Source organism: Melospiza georgiana, chromosome 4 (genome assembly GCF_028018845.1).
Source record: "Melospiza georgiana isolate bMelGeo1 chromosome 4, bMelGeo1.pri, whole genome shotgun sequence".
In the NCBI taxonomy this organism is placed as follows: Eukaryota; Metazoa; Chordata; class Aves; order Passeriformes; family Passerellidae; genus Melospiza; species Melospiza georgiana.
In genome coordinates this window covers 3901037-3924999 of record NC_080433.1, presented here as the reverse complement: position 1 = coordinate 3924999, position 23963 = coordinate 3901037, and the positions used below count along the sequence as shown (strand labels likewise).

Sequence of the window (23963 nt, the reverse complement as noted above, 5' to 3'; positions counted from 1 at the left end):
CAGGACAGGTGAGCCCAACTGACCAGAGGATATTCCAGAGCACGAGGCATCACGCTGAGGATATAAAGTGAGGGGAAGGAGGAGGAAGGAGGGGGCATTTGAAGTAGTGGGTTTTGTCTTCTGAGGTAAGCGTGAGGTGGGATGGGGCCTTGCTCTCCTGGAGGTGGCTGAACACCTTTCTATCCATGGGAAATGGTGAAGGAATTCCTTGATGTGCTTTGCTTGTGTGCTCAGCCTTTGCTTTCCCTGTCCAACTCTCTGTATCTCCACCTAGGAGTTTTCCACCTTTCCCCTTCCAGTTCTCTCCCTGATCCTGGTGCTCAGGGAGGGAGGGAGGGGTTTTGTGGAACGTGGCTGCTGGCTGGGGTTAAACCAAAGCACTGGGCCAAGCTGAAAGGGCTTGAAATGGAAGGAGTGTAGGTTTAGAAAGGATATTAAGAAGATATTTGTGACTGTGGGGTGGTGAAGCCCCAGCACAGGTTGCCCACAGAAGCTGAGACTGCCCCATACCTGCAAGTGTCCATGGCCAGGCTGGCTGGGGCTTGGAGGAGCCTGGGATACTGGAAGGTGTCCCTGCCTATGGGAGGGCATAGATGTAGGCTGGTCATTAAGGTCCTTTCCAAGCCAAAATATTCTGTCATTCAATGACCATTCATTCACTCAAACTAAATTGGACAAATTTTCTTCTGTTTCCAAAAGTCCAGGAATAACAGAATGACGAGTTCTTTGTTACAACCACAAATATCCAGAAGTGTGTTAGACCAAAGTTTATTTCAGCATGCTGGTTGAGTCCTGTGGTTTCTTGTGTCTCTGTTAACCTGGGACTGATGTCTTAAACAAAGTGGGGTTTAGCCAGAATGAAGGAGAAGGCCAAGAAGAAGCAGATCTGGTGGAGGTGGGGTAAATTCCTCCTTTCTGATGGGGCCCAACTGACAGAACAAAGCAGGGCCAGCAGTGGTCACATCATTAGAAGGGGCCATAAACCATCAAAGATGCCCAAAATGTCTCCCAACTCTACAGTGCTGCCTGACCAACTGTAAAACCCCTCCCAGGGGAAAAGTGTGGCAATGCCCCACAGTCCTGAAGTCAAAGAAACCATTGAATTCTTTCATGCAGGGTCCCCACCTCAAAAGGCTCGTAAAAGTTTGGGACGTCAAAGTTGGAGTTTTGTTCCTGGATGAATGGAGGTATCTTGTAAGAGCTGTTGGCACCCTGGCACATTTTGTTCATGCCATTCACAGGAGAATAACTGGTGTCTGGAGCTGACACTTGTGTGGGTGTTGTGGCATTCTCTGATTGCATTTTCACACCCAATGTCCTGCAAGGATGCTCAGGGCACTGTGACTTTCCTGGTGGGTGTAGAAATTTCAGTGGGAAGCAAATTGTGATATATGGAAGACGTTACCCTGCAATGCAGCACTGCAGCAAATCCCTTTTATTGTAAGCTCTTGCAAACTCCATGATGGGGCACACATGGATCTTTGACAAGCATTGAATACATTTCCCCAAATCAGTTTCCCATCAATCTGCAGAAAAGCTTCAGAAGCAGAGCAGAGCATGAAGGTGTCCAAGGAGTGCAGCACAGGAATTCAGCTTTGGCTGTTCCAAGCTCTCTACGGGTCTGATGCCAAAGCCAGCCTGTCTGATACAACAGCTGCTGCTCCCAAGGTGCACTTTCAAAAGCCACCAAACAAAAGCATGTGCCAGGACCTCAGAATCACTGATATGTTGTGTTTTGGAGGGAATTCTATAATCTTCTAGTCCAGATTCCAGGCAGCACCACAATCAGGTAGAGCAGGTTTTCCACATTGTTCTCTGCAGTATCTTCATGTGTTTGGCACAGCACGTGGGCAGCAGCATTCCTGAACACCTCCTGACCTGACCCCCAGGGGTTCTTGGCTGATATTCCTGTGCCAAAGTGCTACTGCCCATCAGCAAGGGACATTTTGCCCAGGTTCAGGAAGTGAGAACCTCATTGCAGGGAGTGTAAAGGAAAAGCCACCCGGATATACAACAGATAAGCAGTTCCTCAGAAATCAGAGCTGTAACTTTACAAGGTAACCTCATAAAAGTTGCCAAAGAGGGAACTTTGTTTCCCCCATGGACCAAAGGATCTTTGCTTAGATGCTCTCTCAAGCAGAGGTCAAAAGATGCCACTGGCTTGAATCTCCTGTTTCCTTCCCTTTCGGGACAGCACATGGCAACATGTTCAGTCCACAGAATGTGAACCATTGGTGTTAATGGGGAAGACCTAAGCCAGCTGCCTGATCCAACCCTGAGCAGTGAAGCAGATTGAGTCACAATGTCTCCTCACAATTCCCAGCAAAATAATTTTTCCTGAGCGACAAAAAACCCCTGTGACCCACTGGAGCACAGAGCTCTCCCCACAGATGGACAGACACAGAGCAAACTGCAAAATTAGCCTGCCATGGCAGTGCAGCTGCACCTTCCCAGGGAACTCAGGTGCTTCCCACCCCACCGTGGGCATGGAGCAGCTCTGGGCTCAGCAAAGGGCTCCATCCCTATTGCCCATTCACAGCAGGCTCAGCAGAAAGCAGAGGCAATGCCAGCTGAAAGGTGCCTGGCAGCATGCTTGTGGAGCTGGGGCAGCCCTGTGCTCAGCTCCGAGCTGGCTGCCTGGCAGAAGCACAGAATTATTTCTGTTGGAAAAGGCCTCTGGCATCGTGGAGTCCAACCTTGGACCAATCACACCCTGGTCAAGTGGACCATGGTACCGAGTGCCACATCCAGTCTCCAGAGATTGGGAATTCACCACATCTTCAGGCAGTCCATTCCAATGTTGAATCACCCTTTATGTGAAGAAATTGCTCCTGATGTGCCACCAGAATCTCTTCTGGTGCAGGTCAAGGCCTTGCCCTCTCATCGTCTCGATGGCTGTCCAGCAGAAAATGCAGACCCCAGCTGGCTACAGCCCCTTCTCAGGGAGCTGGGGAGAGAAATGATCTCTCAGAGCCCCCATGTCTGGGCTAAAGAACCCCAGCTGCCTCAGCTGCTCCTCACAGGCCTTTCCCTGCAGGGCCTTCAGCAGCTCCATGGCCTTGCTCTGCACGGCCTGCAGAGGTGGCCTCGGTCCATGGATCCAGCCTGTGCAGATCCCTCTGCAGAGCCTTGCTGCCCTCCAGCAGCTGAGTCTCCCTCCAAACTTGGCACCATCCGTGATCTTCTGAGAGATCCCTGCATCCCCTCATCCAGATCATCAGGAAAGATCTTCAACGGGACCGGGCCCCACCCTGGGGACAGCGCTTGTGGCCGGACGCCAGCTGCATGTGGCACTGTCACCAAGGCTCCCTGGGCCTGGACATGCAGGCAGCTCCTGAGGCAGCCAGGAGAGCACCTCTCCAAGGCCTGGGCTGACAGCTTTTCCAGGAGAATGCTGTGGGAGACTGTGCCAGAGGCTTTGGTGAAGTCCAGGTAGACACTTCCACAGCCACCCCCCTCATCCACTGGAGCAGTCATCTGGTCATCAAAGGAGATCAGGTTCGCTATTGTGTTGTTATTTTATTTTCTTAATTGTTAGAATTGGAACGAAATGTGCAGGAGTGTTTCTCGTGTTTGGTGTACAGTATTTAATAATTGTGATCTGTATTACAGTCTTACAAAGTGTGATTTTTGTGAATTTTACGGGATTCAACTAACAAGATACAAACTGGCCCAGTATCTTTCTCAACCAAATCTTTCAAGGCCAAACTATCCAATTGAGAAATGACAACTAAATTTTTTTTTACTTTTAATCCAGAAACTAATCACTTAAAGTCCACAATGCAGACTTTTCTAACCAATTACATACTGCTCCCCAAACCCATGAGGAAGAAGCTGAAGAACAACCGGCCAGTGCCCACAACCCTCCCTCTTGCTTTACATATATTGCTATATTCAAAAATGTTAAACCCTGTGTTTTTCACCCTTTGATATTACATAATTTTATTCAAATTACTTACCTGTAAGTTCAGGGCTATCACTCAATTTTGGAAGCCTTCTCCAGGACTTCAAGTCAAATGCAGTGTGCCCTGGTGTGTTTGTGCCTTACAGCAAAGAAAGTTTAAAATTCTCAGCATCCAGGCTTCCAACAGTTCGCTAGGCAAGATCTGTCTTTCCTAAAGCCCTGCTGACTGGCTGGGACTGATGCCTTGGTTCTCCTGGATGTGTCCTGTGATCACACTCAGGACAATCTGCTCCAAAACGCTTCTCGGATGCAAGTTCAGGGGGACACGCCTGTAATTCCCCAAATTATCCTTCCTGCCCTTCTTGTGGATGTGTGTCACAATTGCAAACTCCAGGCAGCTGGCACCTCCCCAGTGACCCACCACTGATGGAAAGCAACAGTCCTCATGAATGAAATAAGGCAGAGTCCAAGCTGATCCTTTTCACTGTTCGGCTTCCCATATATTTCCAAGCTTGCTGGGGAAGGCAGGACATTTCTGATTATTGCCAGGAGTGAAGGTCCTAGGAGGAGCCTGGGAAGTCGACAGAGGTGGCACTGATGGGGTTTGTGTGCTGGTTTTGCACAGCTGGGATTTTGGGTGTGGGGGGCCCACATAGGTGTCTTCTGTGAGAAGCTGCTAGAAGCTTCCACCATTGTCCAGCAAACCCAATCTGTGTTGGCTCTGTCGATGGACATGCTGCTGGCCACAGCTGGGCCAATTAGAGATGTTGGTGACACCTCTGTAATAACATATTTAAGAAGAAAATGAAAACAAAGTGGAGCGTGCAGTTTGAATTCCAGTCAGAGTCTAGGAGGACGTGAGAACATGTGAGGGAAACAACATGGAGACACCAAGGTCAATGGAGAAGGAGGAGGAGGTGGTGCCCCATGTGCTGGAGCCAAGATTCCTCTGTAGGCCATGGTGAAGCCGCTCTGCCTCTGCAAGCCATGGGGATCCACAGGGGATTCAGAGATCCGCACACAGGCCATGGGAATCCAGGATATATTCAGAGATCCACCCACAGCCCATGGGGGATGTGCCCAGTCTGGAGCAGGGGGATGCCCTGAGGAGGCTGTGATGCACTGGGAGACCTGGTGAAGAGAGGGGTCCCCTGCTCCCCTGCTGGAGCAGCCTGTCCTTGGACTGCACCCAATGGAAGGATGACCCAGGCCAGGGCAGTTTGGGGAGGTCTGTGTGCCTGTGGGAGGGACTCCTGTTGCAGCAGTTTTGGTTGGAGTGCTGCTAGTGAGAGTGGAGCCACACTGCAGAAGTTCAAGGAGAACTGTCTCCCATGGGAGGGACCCCACGGTGCAGAAGGGGAGGGACTCCTCTCCCTGAGCACTGGAAAAGAACCTTGGGTGATGAACTGACAAAGTCCCCCTCACTCTGTCTGCCTGTGCTGTTGGTGGGAAGGAGGGAAGTGTTGAGGAAAGAAAAGGTGATTTAAAGGGCTATTTTACTTCTCATTATCCTCCATTGATTGTGTCTGTAATAAACTCATTTTCTATCTCTAAGTTGAACAAGTTTTGCCCTTGGGAGTGTTTACTCCCAGTCCTTATCTCAACTCATAATTCTTTTATTATTTTTTTTCTCTCCACTGTCCAGCTATGACAGGGGAGGCTGAGTGAGCAGCTTTTGTGGGTGCCTGGTGTTTGGCCAGTGTCAAACCACGACAGTTGGTCAAGCAGCCAGTGGCTCCAGAGCCTGGAAAGTGGTGGCAGTGAGGCATGGCATGAGGAATGGTGAGGATGAGGGTGGTCCCAAGCCCCAGCCAGTGTGCAGAGGTGTGTGAGCAAGTCAGAGGGAGCCAGAGCCTGAGGTACAGCAGAGGTGTCTGCAGAGGGGCCTCAGCCTGAAATCACTCTGATGCTTTCATCCCAGCAGGGGCTGTGTCAGCATTTGATCCCAGCAGAAAAAATCCATCCAGGCAGAGGATGAGGCATGGCAGGAGCTGTCCAGCAAAGGCAGTGAGAGTGATGTGCTCACTTTGCTCTCCTAAAAGCAACATCTTCTCCCAGGGGTGTGTGCAGCCCCGCTGGCACAAGGCAGGGCTATGGCTGCTGTGGCCATGGCAGCTGGAGGCAAGAGGAGCAGAACTGCATGGTGCTGCCAGGCCGTGCCCCGTGTCTGCCCTGGCACCTGGTGCCTGTGCTCAGGTGTGCAGAGCCCCCAGAGCTGCCCCTGGGGAAGGGGCCTGGCCTCTGGCTGCTGGCCCAGCTGGGGGTGCCTGTTGCCCAGGATGCTGCAGCACATCAGCCAGCCCCAGTGGGGCTCTCCAAAGCTCAGGGCAGCTGCAGGGGCCCAGGGTGCAGCTCTGTGTGCAGCTGAGGCAGGCCTGGAGCTCTGCTGGCTGCGGTCACAGCTGGGACACCAGCACACCTGGAGACACCTGCATGGGGCTGCCTCACTCTGCAAACCCACCAGAACCTGTGTTTTAGAGCAGCCCCAAACAGGTTGGTCCTGGCTGAGCAGTGAGACCCAGCAGGACAATGAACAACAGCCCCTGAGCTGAGATGTCCAGTGCCAAGCTGGCACCTCTGAAAGTGACACAGCTTGCATGAGCTGTTGGCACCCTGGCACACTTTGTTCATCCCTATTCACAGAAAAATGATTGGTGTGTGATGGTGACACTTGTGTGGGTGTTGTGGCATCCTCTGATTGCATTTGCACACTCAATGTCCTGCAAGGATGCTCTGGGCACTGTGACTTTACTGGTGGGTGTAGAAATTTCAGTGAGAAGCAGCTTGTGGTTTATAGAAGACATGACCCTGCAATGCAGCACTGCAGCAAATCCCTTTTATTGTAAGCTCTTGCAAACTCCATGATGGGGCACACATTGATCTTTGACAAGCATTGAATACATTTCCCCAAATCAGTTTCCCATCAATCTGCAGAAAAGCTTCAGAAGCAGAGCAGAGCATGAAGGTGTCCAAGGAGTGCAGCACAGGAATTCAGCTTTGGCTGCTCCAAGCACTCTATGGATCTGATGCCAAAGCCTGCCTGTCTGATACAACAGCTGCTGCTCTCAAGGTGCAGTTTCAAAAGCAAGCAAACAAAAGCATGTGCCAGGATCACAGAATCACTGAGTTGCTGTGTTTTGGAGGGACTTCTCAGGACCTTCTAGTCCAGACTCCAGGCTGCAGCAGGATCAGCTAGAGCAGGTTGTCCAGAATCATGTATTGTTGGGCTTTGGGGATCTCCAGACATGGAGATCTCCAGACAGGATCTCTGGGCACCCTGAGGCTCCCTGGTGCCACAGCCTGGCTAAGGAGGTGAGGGACAAGTCAGCTGCACACTCTTGGGGACAGCTGAGGAGGAGAGGACTCGTTCCTCAGAGCTCTCTCCTGACGTGGGCAGCAAAGCAAAGCAGCTGGAGGCTCTGCCCACATCTTTGTGCCTTTGAGCAGAGCAGGAGGTGCCCTGAGGGACAGAGCTGGAAACACACCAGAGAAGGAAGCAGCACAGACTCTGACCAGGACATTTGTCCCCCTCTACTCTGCTCTGCTCAGACCCCACCTGCAGTGCTGCCTCCAGCTCTGGGGCCCACAGCACAAGAAGGATCCAAAGCTGTTGGAGTGGATTCCAGTGGAGGCCATGAAGGTGCTCCAAGGGCTGGAGTGTGTCTGCTCTGGAGTGAGGGTGAGAGAGCTGGGGATGTTCAGCCTGGAGAAGACTGCTGAGAGTGCAGTACCTCAAGGACCTCCAAGAGGGCTGGAGAGGGTCTTTGGACAAGGGTATGGAGTGAGAGGACAGGAGGGAATGGTTTCACACTGATCCAGGGCAGGGTTAGATGGGATATTATAAAGCAGTAAATTACAGTGAGCAGGCTGTGGTACGAGTAAAAGTTACCCAGAGCTGTTTTGACTGCCCCATCCCTGGAAGGGCTCAAGGCCAGGCTGGGGAGGGCTTGGAACAAGCTGGTGTAGTGGAAGGTGTCCCTGCCCATGGCAGGCAGTTGAGAATGAGATGATCTTTAAGGCTTTAAGGTCCCATCCAAACCAACCCACTCTGTGATTTTTTGATTCTATAATATGTGGGAAAAGCCCCCGAGGCTATTCTAATGATTATGCGAGGCTTTTTCCGTGGACAGGCATTGTTGAACAGAGTAACCGTTCCACCATAGAGCTCAGTCAACCTCTCCTCCAGCTCCCCCAGGCTGAGCTCCTCCACGTGGTTTTTGTCATTTTCAGCAATGGCCCCCCAAGCCTTTGGGGGCTTTTTGTCCAACACACAGCAGGCAGCTGACCAGATGTGGCTGGGTCTGTTCACCCTCTCTTCAGGTACGTAGGTGTTCCCAGGCACAGCACCCGTGATCACGTAGGTGGTTTTACAGCGCTTGGTCATTTTTGGCAATGTTTTATGCTCGTAAGCATTCCACTTGCCATTGTTGAGAGTGCTGTTCAGGGGCACTACGTTGGTGAAAGTGAAGGAAGCCCTCTTGCTCTCTCTACTGAAGTGATGGCCACTGGGGCTCAAATGGCCAATGTCCAAATCCTTCAGTCCTTCGTAGTCGTTAAGGATAGCCTGGCTCTTTTTGATTTGGTCTAAGGTGAACTTTTTTTGTTCTATGAGGATCCAATCCCTTTCCATGTCTGGAAGACTATTTTTATCTATGAGCTGGACAGGGAAAGAGAAAGAGGTGTTAGAATGGGGAATGGGAGTGATGAAGAAGATTTCCATGGAGTAAAAGGCTCTGATGGTCAAGATCCCATCTTTTGTCATCTCAGTGTAGGAAAATGTATGAATCTGAGACAAATCATACACATGACCCTCCATATGAACACAAAAGCTTTAAAGGGCAACCAGCTCAGAATCTGACTGCTCTCAGTTTGACTTGTGACCTTTGTGATCCAGCCTGCAGCCTGTGCTGGGAGCATGGATACATGCACGAGACAAGGAGCATTTCCCACTCCTAGGATTGAAAGGTGACTTTGGTGATTCACCACCCCTGCCAAATCTGCTTCCCTTTCCTCCTGTCTCCACAGCCCAAATCTGCCCAGGCTCTCCCTGGATCCTGTCATACCACACTGTCATTCTGTGATTCTGTGATTTGATGTGGGGTTGCTACAGGTGTAGTGCAGTCCTGGAACACCAGTAGTTGTCTACTCTAGCCCCATGCACAGGGAGATGTGTCAGGAAATCAGTCTGGAGCTGAGGTTTCCCTGATAGAACTGCATTTCAATGAAGGATGAACAGTTTTGCTCAGTAAGAAAAAAGATCTCAATTTGAATGCAATCTGTTACAGCAGTGCTGAGAATGTGTCCCAGAGCTGATCTGGGCCAGGGAGAATGTTCTGCAGCATTTGACAAAAGAAAATACAAATGATCTGCCTCTGACAGGGGCCTGTAATCCCAAAAGTGTCCTTTGGAAACTATATACTCCAGAAATATCTAAGGAGAAAGTTAAAAATATCAAAGATTTTTTAGGTGTCTGGGGTCCAAGGTCCAGGAGGAAAATGCCAGGTTGGACAGAGCCTGGAGCAGGCTGGTCTAATGGCAAGTGGCCTGGCCCATGCAGGGGAGTTGGACTGAGAGGGTCATTAAACCTTGTGTTCCTGCCAACAAAAACCATTGTATGATATACCAAAAAGAGAGAATGTGGAGGCTGCAGTGATGCAAAGACAGAGTAATTGTTCAAGTTCCTTTGAAAATTAAGATGTAAAAGATTTTTTTTTTAATAATTTCAACATCTCTTTGTTCATCTTTAGGCAAACATATTTAGCCTTCCTCTGGTGTAGCGCATGGGGCTTCCTCCTCTGGCTCTACTTCCCCCGTAGCCGTCCTGCTACTCTGTCCTTACCAATGACAGGAATTGCTTCTTTTTCTCTTCTGCAATTGGCCTGGCCTGTTCTCCTGAGGTTTGTCTGAAGGACATTTGTGAGGGCTCCAGAGCTTGTAGAGTTCTGTCTGTCTGCTGGATCCTTCTGGGCCAAGCCTGAGCCAAAGGTGCTCAGGGGTCACTGCCCATGGGTGAAGATCCCACCCTTGTGACTGGACCAACACTGATGCTCCTCACTTTGCACTGCCTAAAATGTCCCTCCAGAAATCCCTGCACAGTTAACCTGGCCCTCTCATCTCTGGTGCCTTTTCCCTTTGGGTTTTGTCCCTGGGCCATCTCACCCCATTCTGTGTTTCTCCTCACTTCTCTAACACCAATCAAAGGCTGTTTAACACTTCACTGGGAGCAGATAAGCTCTGCCAGGGATGCAGAACAGCTCAGGGCAAAGTGGGGATCAGATCCCAGCAGGACTGTTGGTCCCTCAAGTTTTGCCTCTCCTGGATGCCTTTTCCCCATCCCTTGGTCAGCCAGCAGAGCAGGGCACAGGGAGGGGAAGCATTTGACTTTGTCATGTCATGCCAAGTAATGAGATTTGCTGTTCCTGTCAGGTGAGGGCAGAGAGCTGGGCACCTTTGGGATGTGATTCATCCCATGCTCCTGCTGATGTCTGAGAAGACCCAGAGGAATCATGTGGTGCAGGCTTTTGAAGTTCAGTCAGGACATTCCCATCGGTGTGTCTATTTGCATGTGTGTATTGGGGTGTTAGGAAATACAAGTGGTAATTTAAATGCTGGAGATAATCTCCAAGTATCTGGAGGGTGATGTGAAGTGTGTAAGAGAGACACTCACCTGAGGCTCAACCATCCACCACTCTGGAGGTCTCTTGGCATCTCCAGGTTCATATTTGTAAGCAGAGTACACTGGAATTCTCCTGTCTCTGTCGTACAGGGTGGCATAGTGATATGAGTTCCTGAAGCGCTGACAGATCCGGGCTGGGTTATTTGGATTCAGGGCATCATTTGGAAACGTCCCCGAATAGAAGAACTGAGGACAGCTATCAAAGGAGTTCACCACCTCGCTGTGTCCCAGCCAGAGGCAGCTGGCCAACACCTGCAGCAGCAGCAGCCCCAGCATGGTGGCAGGATTTCAGTGAAGGGCTCTTGCTCCCCTGGAAGGCAAATGCAGAGGGACACTCAGCTTGGAGAGAGCAGGTCATGGCCTGGAGCCTTTTTGTGAAGGAGGACAGAGCTGGGAGAGGAAGGCATTCTGAGAGACCAGGAAAGGAGTAATTTCTTTCTCCTGGATATGGAAAAATCACGAGGGCAATAACAGTAGAACCTAAAAGAGGGTTTAGATGCCCAGCAGAGGAGGCAGTGGGAGCACTCAGCCTGTAGGAGGAAGGAGCCAAACCCACCAGGACTGCAATCAGCTCTCACAGCAAAGGGATATTGCAACTGAGGCACAGCCCTGGGACAAGGTCACCTTTGCCCACCTCCTTCCTGCTCTCAGCACCTTCCCACAGCACACACCTGCAGCTGGGCACGGACTCTGCTCAGCCCCCTGCCATGCTCAGCTGGGCTTTAATCTCATGGGCCATTGGGCAGGCAAAGAACAGCAATGCTGCACTGCCTACAGCTCTCTGGCCCCATCCAGGTTCACACAGACACTCAGCTCTTCCAGTCAGACCCAACACTGAACCCCAAATCATCCACCTGGGCTCCTGCCTCTCAGCTGACATGGGGCCATGCGTGTCCTGCTGCTCACCTTGCATTTCCACGTTATCCAACCCCAGACTCTGAACTTGCAGGCACATGGAGGGAGCAAATGAAGGGGCCAAGCAGATGGCAGCAGCAAGCATGAGGGATAACACCTCTATCTTATCAGCACAGTGGCTGCTGCAATGCCAGCCCTGAGGGGCAGCTCTTGCCCCGGTTGCTTGGGATTTGTGCTGATGCCCATCTTCAGCTTTGCTGATTGATTTCCCTGGACAGGCAAAGGCACCATTGCAGGGATTTCTTGGACAGCCACCTGTCCTGTTTTGTCTTTCTCAGTGCTGATGTGATTTTCAGCAGTCAGTAAGATCATTCCTTTATGAGAAACCTGCTGAAAGTACCTTGGCATGCTGGCAAGCAAGCAAGTGGCTTTGTCTCCCTTCAGAGGCAGCACAGGTTTGGCAGAGCAGGGACGCTTCCACTTGCATTGCCAGACACTCATTGGACAGATTTAATATCATCAGCATTTGGGATAAGGCAGCTGGGACAGGCAGCTCAAAGGGTTCCTGGCACACAAAGCTGCCACAGCCTCTAAAGCACAAAGCCCACCTTGGGCTGGCCAGGGGCTGAGCTCAGCACTGCTGAAGGCTTGACAAGTCACCTTGCACATTTGCCCTTGTCTTCTTCTTCTCCCTGCCCCTCATCTCTCCCTTTCCACAGGATTCAGGATGCTGAGCTGCACACAGCCCTGCTCTGACCCATGATATCTGGTCCTTTTCACCTTTTCCAGCCCTGCATCAAGAATGTGGTGACCAATGAGTTGCAAACTGAGAACTGCAACTACCAGTCGGGACTTTTTTCAGTACTCTGCAGAGCATGCCCAAAGCTGCCCCAAATCAAGCAGAGAAGGGTCTGAAAAGTCCTTCTGCATGACCCACACCATGAGATTTAAATATCTCTAACTTGATATCTACTTTAACAGATTCATTCAAAAGAATGTACCGTGAGCAGCACAGGATTCTGCTTGCAGCCCCAAAGTGGCAGAGGAGTCTCAAATGCCTCTGCTGCAGTCTCACACTCTCTGGGTTTATATGCCCCCCAGGAAGAGGTAGTAGTTGGATTTCCCAAGAAGCCTTTAGAATACATTTTCTTGGTTGTTCAGACCCCATCTCTGTTTGTCTAGAGGTTTTTTGGAAGGTTATAGGTGAAGATTGAGTACTCAATAATCTCCCCCTTCCTTCTTATTCTAGAGTTTTGATGGTAATTTTCAGGTGAGCTGACTTGATTTTCTTTCCCAAATCATTCCCTCCCTCCATACCCTCCTGACTGACAGAAAATACCAAAATGCTGCAAAATTCGATGCATTCATAAGCTCTGATTTGTCCTTGGAGCTCAGCAATTCCAGCCTGGGCTTTGTCCATATGTATATATATATTTATTTCAGAAAGTCAGGAAAGACTTTGAATATTGGAATCAATGGTGAGGAGGGAGAAAGAGCTCACCTTGGTGCAGAGTCTCAGAACAGGCAGCTGGACTGTTCCTTCTGTCTTCTCCCACGAGAAAGGAGTGTTTGAATGCTCAGCAGTGCACCTGTAATATATAAATATGGCATGCAGTCATAATTTGCCCCTTGTTATATACAAGGAATTCTACAGAATAGAGAAGTTATCTATTTTTATTCAGGGGCACGATCAAACCCACTCAGAAATGTGCTGACTGTTGTTTGTGATAGTTCCCCAGAATTTCTTCCGAATCTGCTGCCTTGCAGCATGGTATGTCAGGATAGGTTAACTATATACACAGGCATGAAGTTGCCCTTTTTGGTAAACTGTGAATTCCACAGAAAAGAGAAGTTTTCTATTTTTATTTACAGAATTTCTTCACACACACTCTGAAAGATGCTGACATTGTTTTAGTTTCCTCAGAATTTCTCCCAAATTTGCTGCCTTGCAGCATGGCATGTCAGGGTCAGCTAACAGGGTCTGGTGGGTTCCTTGATCCTTTCATCAATCCCACCAGCTGCAGCTGCTGCTGCTCCAGCACCTTCACCTGTTTCTGCTCCCAACAGAACAGCTCTGCTGACACTGGATGGACTGGCCTGACTCTGATACACTCAGATATTCACAGTCTGTCCTTCTGCAGCCTCCCAGAACATCATTGCCAAGGCCAGGCTACAGATATTCTCTTGCCTGGCTGCCAGGGCTGTGTGACAGCTCCATCCCAGCAGCCTGGGAAGGGGAAGGCTCTGGGGATACCTCAGAGCACCTGCCAGTACTTGAGGAGTCTACAGGAGAGCTGGAGACAGACTCTGCACAAGGGCTTGGAGCTGACAGGTGTGCTGGGTTAATGTTTTTGTCAGTGGCAGGTGTGGGGCTGTGTTTTGGAGTTGTGCTGAACACAGAGTTGGTTACACAGAGATGTTTCTGGTATTGCTGGGCAGAGCTTTCACAGGCCAAGGCCTTTTGTGCTTCTTGTATTGCCAGGCTGGCGAGGAGGCTGGGGGTAGCTGGGATGTTGGGAGGAGACACAGCCAGGACAGGTGAGCCCAACTGACCAGAGGATATTCCAGAGCACGAGGCATCACGCTGAGGATATAAAGTGAGGGGAAGGAGGAGGAAGGAGGGGGCATTTGAAGTAGTGGGTTTTGTCTTCTGAGGTAAGCGTGAGGTGGGATGGGGCCTTGCTCTCCTGGAGGTGGCTGAACACCTTTCTATCCATGGGAAATGGTGAAGGAATTCCTTGATGTGCTTTGCTTGTGTGCTCAGCCTTTGCTTTCCCTGTCCAACTCTCTGTATCTCCACCCAGGAGTTTTCCACCTTTCCCCTTCCAGTTCTCTCCCTGATCCTGGTGCTCAGGGAGGGAGGGAGGGGTTTTGTGGAACGTGGCTGCTGGCTGGTGTTAAACCACAGCACTGGGCCAAGCTGAAAGTGCTTGAAATGGAAGGAGTGTAGGTTTAGAAAGGATATTAAGAAGATATTTGTGACTGTGGGGTGGTGAAGCCCCAGCACAGGTTGCCCACAGAAGCTGAGACTGCCCCATACCTGCAAGTGTCCATGGCCAGGCTGGCTGGGGCTTGGAGGAGCCTGGGATACTGGAAGGTGTCCCTGCCTATGGGAGGGCATGGATGTAGGCTGGTCATTAAGGTCCTTTCCAAGCCAAAATATTCTGTCATTCAATGACCATTCATTCACTCAAACTAAATTGGACAAATTTTCTTCTGTTTCCAAAAGTCCAGGAATAACAGAATGACGAGTTCTTTGTTACAACCACAAATATCCAGAAGTGTGTTAGACCAAAGTTTATTTCAGCATGCTGGTTGAGTCCTGTGGTTTCTTGTGTCTCTGTTAACCTGGGACTGATGTCTTAAACAAAGTGGGGTTTAGCCAGAATGAAGGAGAAGGCCAAGAAGAAGCAGATCTGGTGGAGGTGGGGTAAATTCCTCCTTTCTGATGGGGCCCAACTGAGAGAACAAAGCAGGGCCAGCAGTGGTCACATCATTAGAAGGGGCCATAAACCATCAAAGATCCCCAAAGTGTCTCCAAACTCCACAGTGCTGCCTGACCAACTGTAAAACCCCTCCCAGGGGAAAAGTGTGGCAATGCCCCACAGTCCTGAACTCAAAGAACCCATTGAACTCTTTCATGCAGGGTCCCCACCTCAAAAGGCTCATAAAAGTTTGGGATGTCAAAGTTGGAAGTTTTGTTCCTGGATGAATGGAGGTATCTTGTAAGAGCTGTTGGCACCTTGGCACATTTTGTTCATGCCATTCACAGGAGAATAACTGGTGTCTGGAGCTGACACTTGTGTGGGTGTTGTGGCATTCTCTGATTGCATTTTCACACCCAATGTCCTGCAAGGATGCTCTGGGCACTGTGGCTTTACTGGTGGATGTAGAAATTTCAGTGAGAAGCAAATTGTGGTTTATAGAAGACGTGGCCTTGCATTGCAGCACTGCAGCAAATCCCTTTTATTGTAAGCTCTTGCAAACTCCATGATGGGGCACACATGGATCTTTGACAAGCATTGAATACATTTCCCCAAATCAGTTTCCCATCAATCTGCAGAAAAGCTTCAGAAGCAGAGCAGAGCATGAAGGTGTCCAAGGAGTGCAGCACAGGAATTCAGCTTTGGCTGTTCCAAGCTCTCTACGGATCTGATGCCAAAGCCAGCCTGTCTGATACAACAGCTGCTGCTCCCAAGGTGCACTTTCAAAAGCCACCAAACAAAAGCATGTGCCAGGACCCCAGAATCACTGATTTGTTGTGTTTTGGAGGGAATTCTATAATCTTCTCGTCCAGACTCTAGGCTGCACCACAATCAGCTAGAACAGGTTTTCCACATTGTTCTCTGCAGTATCTTCATGTGTGGGGCACAGCACTTGGGCAGCAGCATTCCTGAACACCTCCTCACCTGACCCCAAGGGGTTCTTGGCTGATATTCCTGTGCCAAAGTGCTGCTGCCCATCAGCAAGGGACATTTTGCCCAGGTACAGGAAGTGAGAACCTCATTGCAGGGAGTGTAAACAGAAAGCCACCCGGATATACAACAGATAAGCAGTTCCTCAGAAATCAGAGTCACAATTTTGCAATATAACCTCATAAAAGTTGCCAAACAGGGAAGTTTGTTTCCTGCATGGACTAAAGGATCTTTGCTTACTTGCTCTATCAAGCAAAGTTTAGAAGATATCTCTGTCTTGATTGTCCTGTTTCCTTCTCTTTTTGGACAGCACATGGCAACATGTTCAGTCCACCGAATGTTAACCATTGGTGTTACTGGAAATGGGCTTAGCCAGCTGCCTGATCCAAACATGAGCAGTGAAGCGGCTTGAGGTCACAGTGTCTCCTCACAATTCCCAGCAAAAAAAATCTATCCCGAGTGACAAAAAACCCCTGTGACTCACTGGAGCCCAGAGCTCTCCCCAAAGAGGGACAGACACAGAGCAAACTGCAAAATTAGCCTGCCATGGCAGTGCAGCTGCACCTTCCCAGGGAACTCAGGTGCTTCCCACCCCACCGTGGGCATGGAGCAGCTCTGGGCTCAGCAAAGGGCTCCATCCCTATTGCCCATTCACAGCAGGCTCAGCAGAAAGCAGAGGCAATGCCAGCTGAAAGGTGCCTGGCAGCATGCTTGTGGAGCTGGGACAGCCCTGTGCTCAGCTCCAAGCTGGCTGCCTGGCAGAAGCACAGAATTATTTCTGTTGGAAAAGGCCTCTGGCATCGTGGAGTCCAACCTTGGAACAATCACCACCTCTTCAAGTGGACCATGGCACCGAGTGCCACATCCAGTCTCCAGAGATTGGGATTTCACCACATCTTCAGGCAGTCCATTCCAATGTTGAATCACCCTTTATGTGAAGAAATTCCTCCTGAGGCACCTTCAGAATCTCCCCTGGTGCAGGTCGAGGCCTTGCCCTCTCATCATCTCGATGGCTGTCCAGCAGAAAATGCAGATCCCCAGCTGGCTACAGCCCCTTTTCAGGGAGCTGGGGAGAGAAATGATCTCTCAGAGCCCCCATGTCTGGGCTAAAGAACCCCAGCTGCCTCAGCTGCTCCTCACAGGCCTTTCCCTGCAGGGCCTTCAGCAGCTCCATGGCCTTGCTCTGCACGGCCTGCAGAGGTGGCCTCGGCCCGTGGATCCAGCCTGTGCAGATCCCTCTGCAGAGCCTTCCTGCCCTCCAGCAGCTGAGTCTCCCTCCAAACTTGGCACCATCTGTGATCTTGCTGAGAGTTCCCTGCATCCCCTCATCCAGATCATCAGGAAAGATCTTCAACGACACCGGGCTCCACCCTGGGGACAGCGCTTGTGGCCGGACGCCAGCTGCATGTGGCACTGTCACCAAGGCTCTCTGGGCCTGGACATGCAGGCAGCTCCTGAGACAGCCAGGAGAGCACCTCTCCAAGGCCTGGGCTGACAGCTTTTCCAGGAGAATGCTGTGGGAGACTGTGCCAGAGGCTTTGGTGAAGTCCAGGTAGACACTTCCACAGCCACCCCCCTCATCCGCTGGGCCGGTCATCTGGTCATCAAAGGAGATCCAGTTCACTCGGCAGGACCTGCCTTTCCTAAAGCCCTGCTGGCTTGGACTGATGCCTTGGTTCTCCTGGATGTGCCCTGTCATCACTCAGGACAATCTGCTCCAAAACCCTTCTGGGATGCAAGGTCAGGTGGACACACCTCTAGTTCCCCAGATTCTCCTCCCAGCCCTTCTTGTGGATGGGTGTCACAATGGCCAAACTCCAGGCATCTGGCACCTCCCCAGGGACCCAGCACTGATTAGAACTGATGGGGTTGGTGTGTTGGTTTTGCACAGGCTGGATTTTTGTAGCAGAAGGGCCACAGAGGTGGCTTCTGTGAGAAGGTGCTAGAAGCTTCCACCTTGTCTGGCAGATTCAGTCCCTGAATGCTCTGAAGATGGACATGCTGGTGGCCACAGCTGGGCCAGTTAGAGGTGCTGGTAAAACCTCTGGAATAACATATTTAAGAGGAAAATCAAAGCAAAGTGGCGTGTGCAGTTTGAATTGCAGCCTTAGATTATGAGGAGTTGAGAACACGTGAGGGAAACAACATGGAGACACCAAGGTCAGAGGAGAAGGGGGGAAAGGTGATGCTCCAGGTACCAGTGCAGAGATTCCTCTGTAGGCCATGGTGTGACTGTGGTGAAGCAGCAGTTCCCCTGCATTCCCTGGAGATTAATGGGGAATGCAGAGATCCACCCACAGCCCATGGGATCCATGGAGAATGCAGAGATCCACCCACAGCCCATGGGATGCATGGGGAAGGCAGAGATCCACCCACAGCCCATGGGGATGCATGGCGAATGCAGAGATCCACCCACAGCCCATGGGATCCATGGGGAATGCAGAGATCCACCCACAGCCCATGGGGATGCATGGGGAATGCAGAGATCCACCCACAGCCCATTTCAGAGCTGCCCACGCTGCAGTGAGTGGATGCTGGGGACCACTGGGAGACCTGGTGAAGAGAGGGGTCCCCTGCTCCCCTGCTGGAGCAGCCTGTCCTTGGAGGACTGCACCCAATGGAAGGATGACCCAGGCCAGGGCAGTTTGGGGAGGACTGTGTGCCTGTGGGAGGGACTCCTGTTGCAGCAGTTTTGGTTGGGCTGCTGCTAGTGAGAGTGGAGCCACACTGGAGAAGTTCAAGGAGAACTGTCTCCCATGGGAGGGACCCCACGGTGCAGAAGGGGAGGGACTCCTCTCCTTGAGCACTGGAAGAGAACCTTGGGTGATGAACTGACCAAGCCCCCCTCACTCTGTCTGCCTGTGCTGTTGGTGGGAAGGAGGGAAGTGTTGAGGAAAGAAAAGGTGTTTTTAAAAGGCTATTTTACTTCTCATTATCCTCCTCTGATTGTGTCTGTAATAAACTCATTTTCTATCTCTAAGTTGAACAACTTTTGCCCTTGGGAGTGTTTACTCCCAGTCCTTATCTCAACTCATAATTCTTTTATTATTTTTTTTCTCTCCACTGTCCAGCTATGACAGGGGAGGCTGAGTGAGCAGCTTTTGTGGGTGCCTGGTGTTTGGCCAGTGTCAAACCACGACAGTTGTTCAAGCAGCCAGTGGCTCCAGAGCCTGGAAGGTGGGGGCAGTGAGGCATGGCATGAGGAATGGTGAGGATGAGGGTGGTCCCAAGCCCCAGCCAGTGTGCAGAGGTGTGTGAGCAAGTCAGAGGGAGCCTCAGCCTGAGGTACAGCAGAGGTGTCTGCAGAGGGGCCTCAGCCTGAAATCACTCTGATGCTTTCATCCCAGCAGGGGCTGTGTCAGCATTTGATCCCAGCAGAAAAAATCCATCCAGGCAGAGGATGAGGCATGACAGGAGCTGTCCAGCAAAGGCAGTGAGAGTGATGTGCTCACTTTGCTCTCCTAAAAGCAACATCTTCTCCCAGGGGTGTGTGCAGCCCCGCTGGCACAAGGCAGGGCTCTTGCTGCTGTGGCCATGGCAGCTGGAGGCAAGAGGAGCAGAACTGCATGGTGCTGCCAGGCCGTGCCCCGTGTCTGCCCTGGCACCTGGTGCCTGTGCTCAGGTGTGCAGAGCCCCCAGAGCTGCCCCTGGGGAAGGGGCCTGGCCTCTGGCTGCTGGCCCAGCTGGGGGTGCCTGTTGCCCAGGATGCTGCAGCACATCAGCCAGCCCCAGTGGGGCTCTCCAAAGCTCAGGGCAGCTGCAGGGGCCCAGGGTGCAGCTCTGTGTGCAGCTGAGGCAGGCCTGGAGCTCTGCTGGCTGCGGTCACAGCTGGGACACCAGCACACCTGGAGACACCTGCATGGGGCTGCCTCACTCTGCAAACCCACCAGAACCTGTGTTTTAGTGCAGCCCCCAAACAGGTTGGTCCTGGCTGAGCAGTGAGACTCAGCAGGACAATGAACAACAGCTCCTGAGCTGAGATGTCCAGTCCCAAGCTGGCACCTCTGAAAGTGACACAGCTTGCATGAGCTGTTGGCACCCTGGCACACTTTGTTCATCCCGATTCACAGGAGAATGATTGGTGTCTGATGCTGACAGTTGTGTGGGTGTTGTGGCATCCTCTGATTGCATTTGCACACCCAATGTCCTGCAAGGATGCTCTGGGCACTGCGACTTCTGTGGTGGGTGTAGAAATTTCAGTGAGAAGCAAATTGTGGTTTATAGATGACATGACCCTGCAATGCAGCACTGCAGCAAATCCCTTTTATTGTAAGCTCTTGCAAACTCCATGATGGAGCACACATTGATCTTTGACAAGCATTGAATACATTTCCCCAAATCAGTTTCCCATCAATCTGCAGAAAAGCTTCAGAAGCAGAGCAGAGCATGAAGGTGTCCAAGGAGTGCAGCACAGGAATTCAGCTTTGGCTGCTCCAAGCTCTCTACGGATCTGATGCCAAAGCCTGCCTGTCTGATACAACAGCTGCTGCTCTCAAGGTGCAGTTTCAAAAGCCACCAAACAAAAGCATGTGCCAGGATCCCAGAATCACTGAATTGTTGTGTTTTGGAGGGAATTCTAAAGATCTTCTAGTCCAGACTCCAGGCTGCAGCAGGATCAGCTAGAGCATGTTGTCAACAATGTTCTCTGCAGCATCTTCAGGTGTGGGGCACAGCACTTGGGCAGTAGCGTCCCTGAACACCTCCTGACCTGACCCCCAGGGGTTCTTTGCTGATATTCCTGTGCCAAAGTGCTGCTGCCCATCAGCAAGGGACATTTTGCCCAGGTACAGGAAGTGAGAACCTCATTGCAGGGAGGGTAAACAGAAAGCCACCCGGATATACAACAGATAAGCAGTTCCTCAGAAATCAGAGTTGCAACTTTACAATATTAGCTCATAAAAGTTGCCAAACAGGACAGTTTGTTTCCTGGATGGTCTAAAGGATCTTTACTTACTTGCTCTCTCAAGCAAAGTTTAGAAGATATCTCTGTCTTGATTCTCCTGTTTCCTTCTCTTTTGGGACAGCACATGGCAACATGTTCAGTCCACAGAATGTGAACCATTGGTGTTACTGGAAATGGGCTTAGCCAGCTGCCTGATCCAAACATGAGCAGTGAAGCGGCTTGAGGTCACAGTGTCTCCTCAGAATTCCCAGAAAAAAAAATCTATCCCAAGTGACAAAAAATCCCTGTGACACACTGGAGCCCAGAGCTCTCCCCACAGATGGACAGACACAGAGCAAACTGCAAAATTAGCATGCCATGGCAGTGCAGCTGCACCTTCCCAGGGAACTCAGGTGCTTCCCACCCCACCGTGGGCATGGAGCAGCTCTGGGCTCAGCAAAGGGCTCCATCCCTATTGCCCATTCACAGCAGGCTCAGCAGAAAGCAGAGGCAATGCCAGCTGAAAGGTGCCTGGCAGCATGCTTGTGGAGCTGGGGCAGCCCTGTGCTCAGCTCCAAGCTGGCTGCCTGGCAGAAGCACAGAATTATTTCTGTTGGAAAAGGCCTCTGGCATCGTGGAGTCCAACCTTGGACCAATCACACCCTGTCAAGTGGACCATGGTACCGAGTGCCACATCCAGTCTCCAGAGATTGGGAATTCACCACATCTTCAGGCAGTCCATTCCAATGTTGAATCACCCTTTATGTGAAGAAATTCCTCCTGATGTGCCACCAGAATCTCTTCTGGTGCAGGTCAAGGCCTTGCCCTCTCATCGTCTCGATGGCTGTCCAGCAGAAAATGCAGATCCCCAGCTGGCTACAGCCCCTTTTCAGGGAGCTGGGGAGAGAAATGATCTCTCAGAGCCCCCATGTCTGGGCTAAAGAACCCCAGCTGCCTCAGCTGCTCCTCACAGGCCTTTCCCTGCAGGGCCTTCAGCAGCTCCATGGCCTTGCTCTGCACGGCCTGCAGAGGTGGCCTCGGTCCATAGATCCAGCCTGTGCAGATCCCTCTGCAGAGCCTTGCTGCCCTCCAGCAGCTGAGTCTCCCTCCAAACTTGGCACCATCTGTGATCTTGCTGAGAGTTCCCTCCATCCCCTCATCCAGATCATCAGGAAAGATCTTCAACGGGACCGGGCCCTACCCTGGGGACAGCGCTTGTGGCCGGACGCCAGCTGCATGTGGCACTGTCACCAAGGCTCCCTGGGCCTGGACATGCAGGCAGCTCCTGAGGCAGCCAGGAGAGCACCTCTCCAAGGCCTGGGCTGACAGCTTTTCCAGGAGAATGCTGTGGGAGACTGTGCCAGAGACCTTGGTGAAGTCCAGGTAGACACTTCCACAGCCACCCCCCTCATCCACTGGAGCAGTCATCTGGTCATCAAAGGAGATCAGGTTCGCTATTGTGTTGTTATTTTATTTTCTTAATTGTTAGAATTGGAACGAAATGTGCAGGAGTGTTTCTCGTGTTTGGTGTACAGTATTTAATAATTGTGATCTGTATTACAGTCTTACAAAGTGCGATTTTTGTGAATTTTACGGGATTCAACTAACAAGATACAAACTGGCCCAGTATCTTTCTAAACCAAATCTTTCAAGGCCAAACTATCCAATTGAGAAATGACAACTAAATTTTTTTTTACTTTTAATCCAGAAACTAATCACTTAAAGTCCACAATGCAGACTTTTCTAACCAATTACATACTGCTCCCCAAACCCATGAGGAAGAAGCTGAAGAACATCCGGCCAGTGCCCACAACCCTCCCTCTTGCTTTACATATATTGCTATATTCAAAAATGTTAAACCCTGTGTTTTTCACCCTTTGATATTACATAATTTTATTCAAATTACTTACCTGTAAGTTCAGGGCTATCACTCAATTTTGGAAGCCTTCTCCAGGACTTCAAGTCAAATGCAGTGTGCCCTGGTGTGTTTGTGCCTTACAGCAAAGAAAGTTTAAAATTCTCAGCATCCAGGCTTCCAACAGTTCGCTAGGCAAGATCTGTCTTTCCTAAAGCCCTGCTGACTGGCTGGGACTGATGCCTTGGTTCTCCTGGATGTGTCCTGTGATCACACTCAGGACAATCTGCTCCAAAACGCTTCTCGGATGCAAGTTCAGGGGGACACGCCTGTAATTCCCCAAATTATCCTTCCTGCCCTTCTTGTGGATGTGTGTCACAATTGCAAACTCCAGGCAGCTGGCACCTCCCCAGTGACCCACCACTGATGGAAAGCAACAGTCCTCATGAATGAAATAAGGCAGAGTCCAAGCTGATCCTTTTCACTGTTGGACTTCCCATGTATTTCCAAGCTTGCTGGGGATGGCAGGACATTTCTGATTATTGCCAGGAGTGAAGGTCCTAGGAGGAGCCTGGGAAGTCGACAGAGGTGGCACTGATGGGGTTTGTGTGCTGGTTTTGCACAGCTGGGATTTTGGGTGTGGGGGGCCCACATAGGTGTCTTCTGTGAGAAGCTGCTAGAAGCTTCCACCATTGTCCAGCAAACCCAATCTGTGTTGGCTCTGTCGATGGACATGCTGCTGGCCACAGCTGGGCCAATTAGAGATGTTGGTGACACCTCTGTAATAACATATTTAAGAAGAAAATGAAAACAAAGTGGAGCGTGCAGTTTGAATTCCAGTCAGAGTCTAGGAGGACGTGAGAACATGTGAGGGAAACAACATGGAGACACCAAGGTCAATGGAGAAGGAGGAGGAGGTGGTGCCCCATGTGCTGGAGCCAAGATTCCTCTGTAGGCCATGGTGAAGCCGCTCTGCCTCTGCAAGCCATGGGGATCCACAGGGGATTCAGAGATCCGCACACAGCCCATGGGGGATGTGCCCAGTCTGGAGCAGGGGGATGCCCTGAGGAGGCTGTGATGCACTGGGAGACCTGGTGAAGAGAGGGGTCCCCTGCTCCCCTGCTGGAGCAGCCTGTCCTTGGACTGCACCCAATGGAAGGATGACCCAGGCCAGGGCAGTTTGGGGAGGACTGTGTGCCTGTGGGAGGGACTCCTGTTGCAGCAGTTTTGGTTGGAGTGCTGCTAGTGAGAGTGGAGCCGCACTGGAGAAGTTCAAGGAGAACTGTCTCCCATGGGAGGGACCCCACGGTGCAGAAGGGGAGGGACTCCTCTCCCTGAGCACTGGAAGAGAACCTTGGGTGATGAACTGACCAAGA

At 51.1% G+C, this 23963-nt stretch overlaps 1 protein-coding gene across 1 annotated transcript; it reads right to left on the bottom strand.

The window, feature by feature from the left end:
- Positions 1–7550: 7550 nt before the first annotated feature.
- On the bottom strand, positions 7551–13015 carry LOC131083219 (endonuclease domain-containing 1 protein-like). The gene is made up of 3 exons (XM_058023654.1): positions 12937–13015; positions 10572–10890; positions 7551–8561 (listed from the first exon to the last, which is right to left on the bottom strand). Exons 2-3 carry the CDS (start codon positions 10854–10856, stop codon positions 7926–7928), a joined length of 921 nt encoding a protein of 306 aa, XP_057879637.1. The 5' UTR covers positions 10857–10890; positions 12937–13015; the 3' UTR covers positions 7551–7925.
- Positions 13016–23963: the final 10948 nt, after the last annotated feature.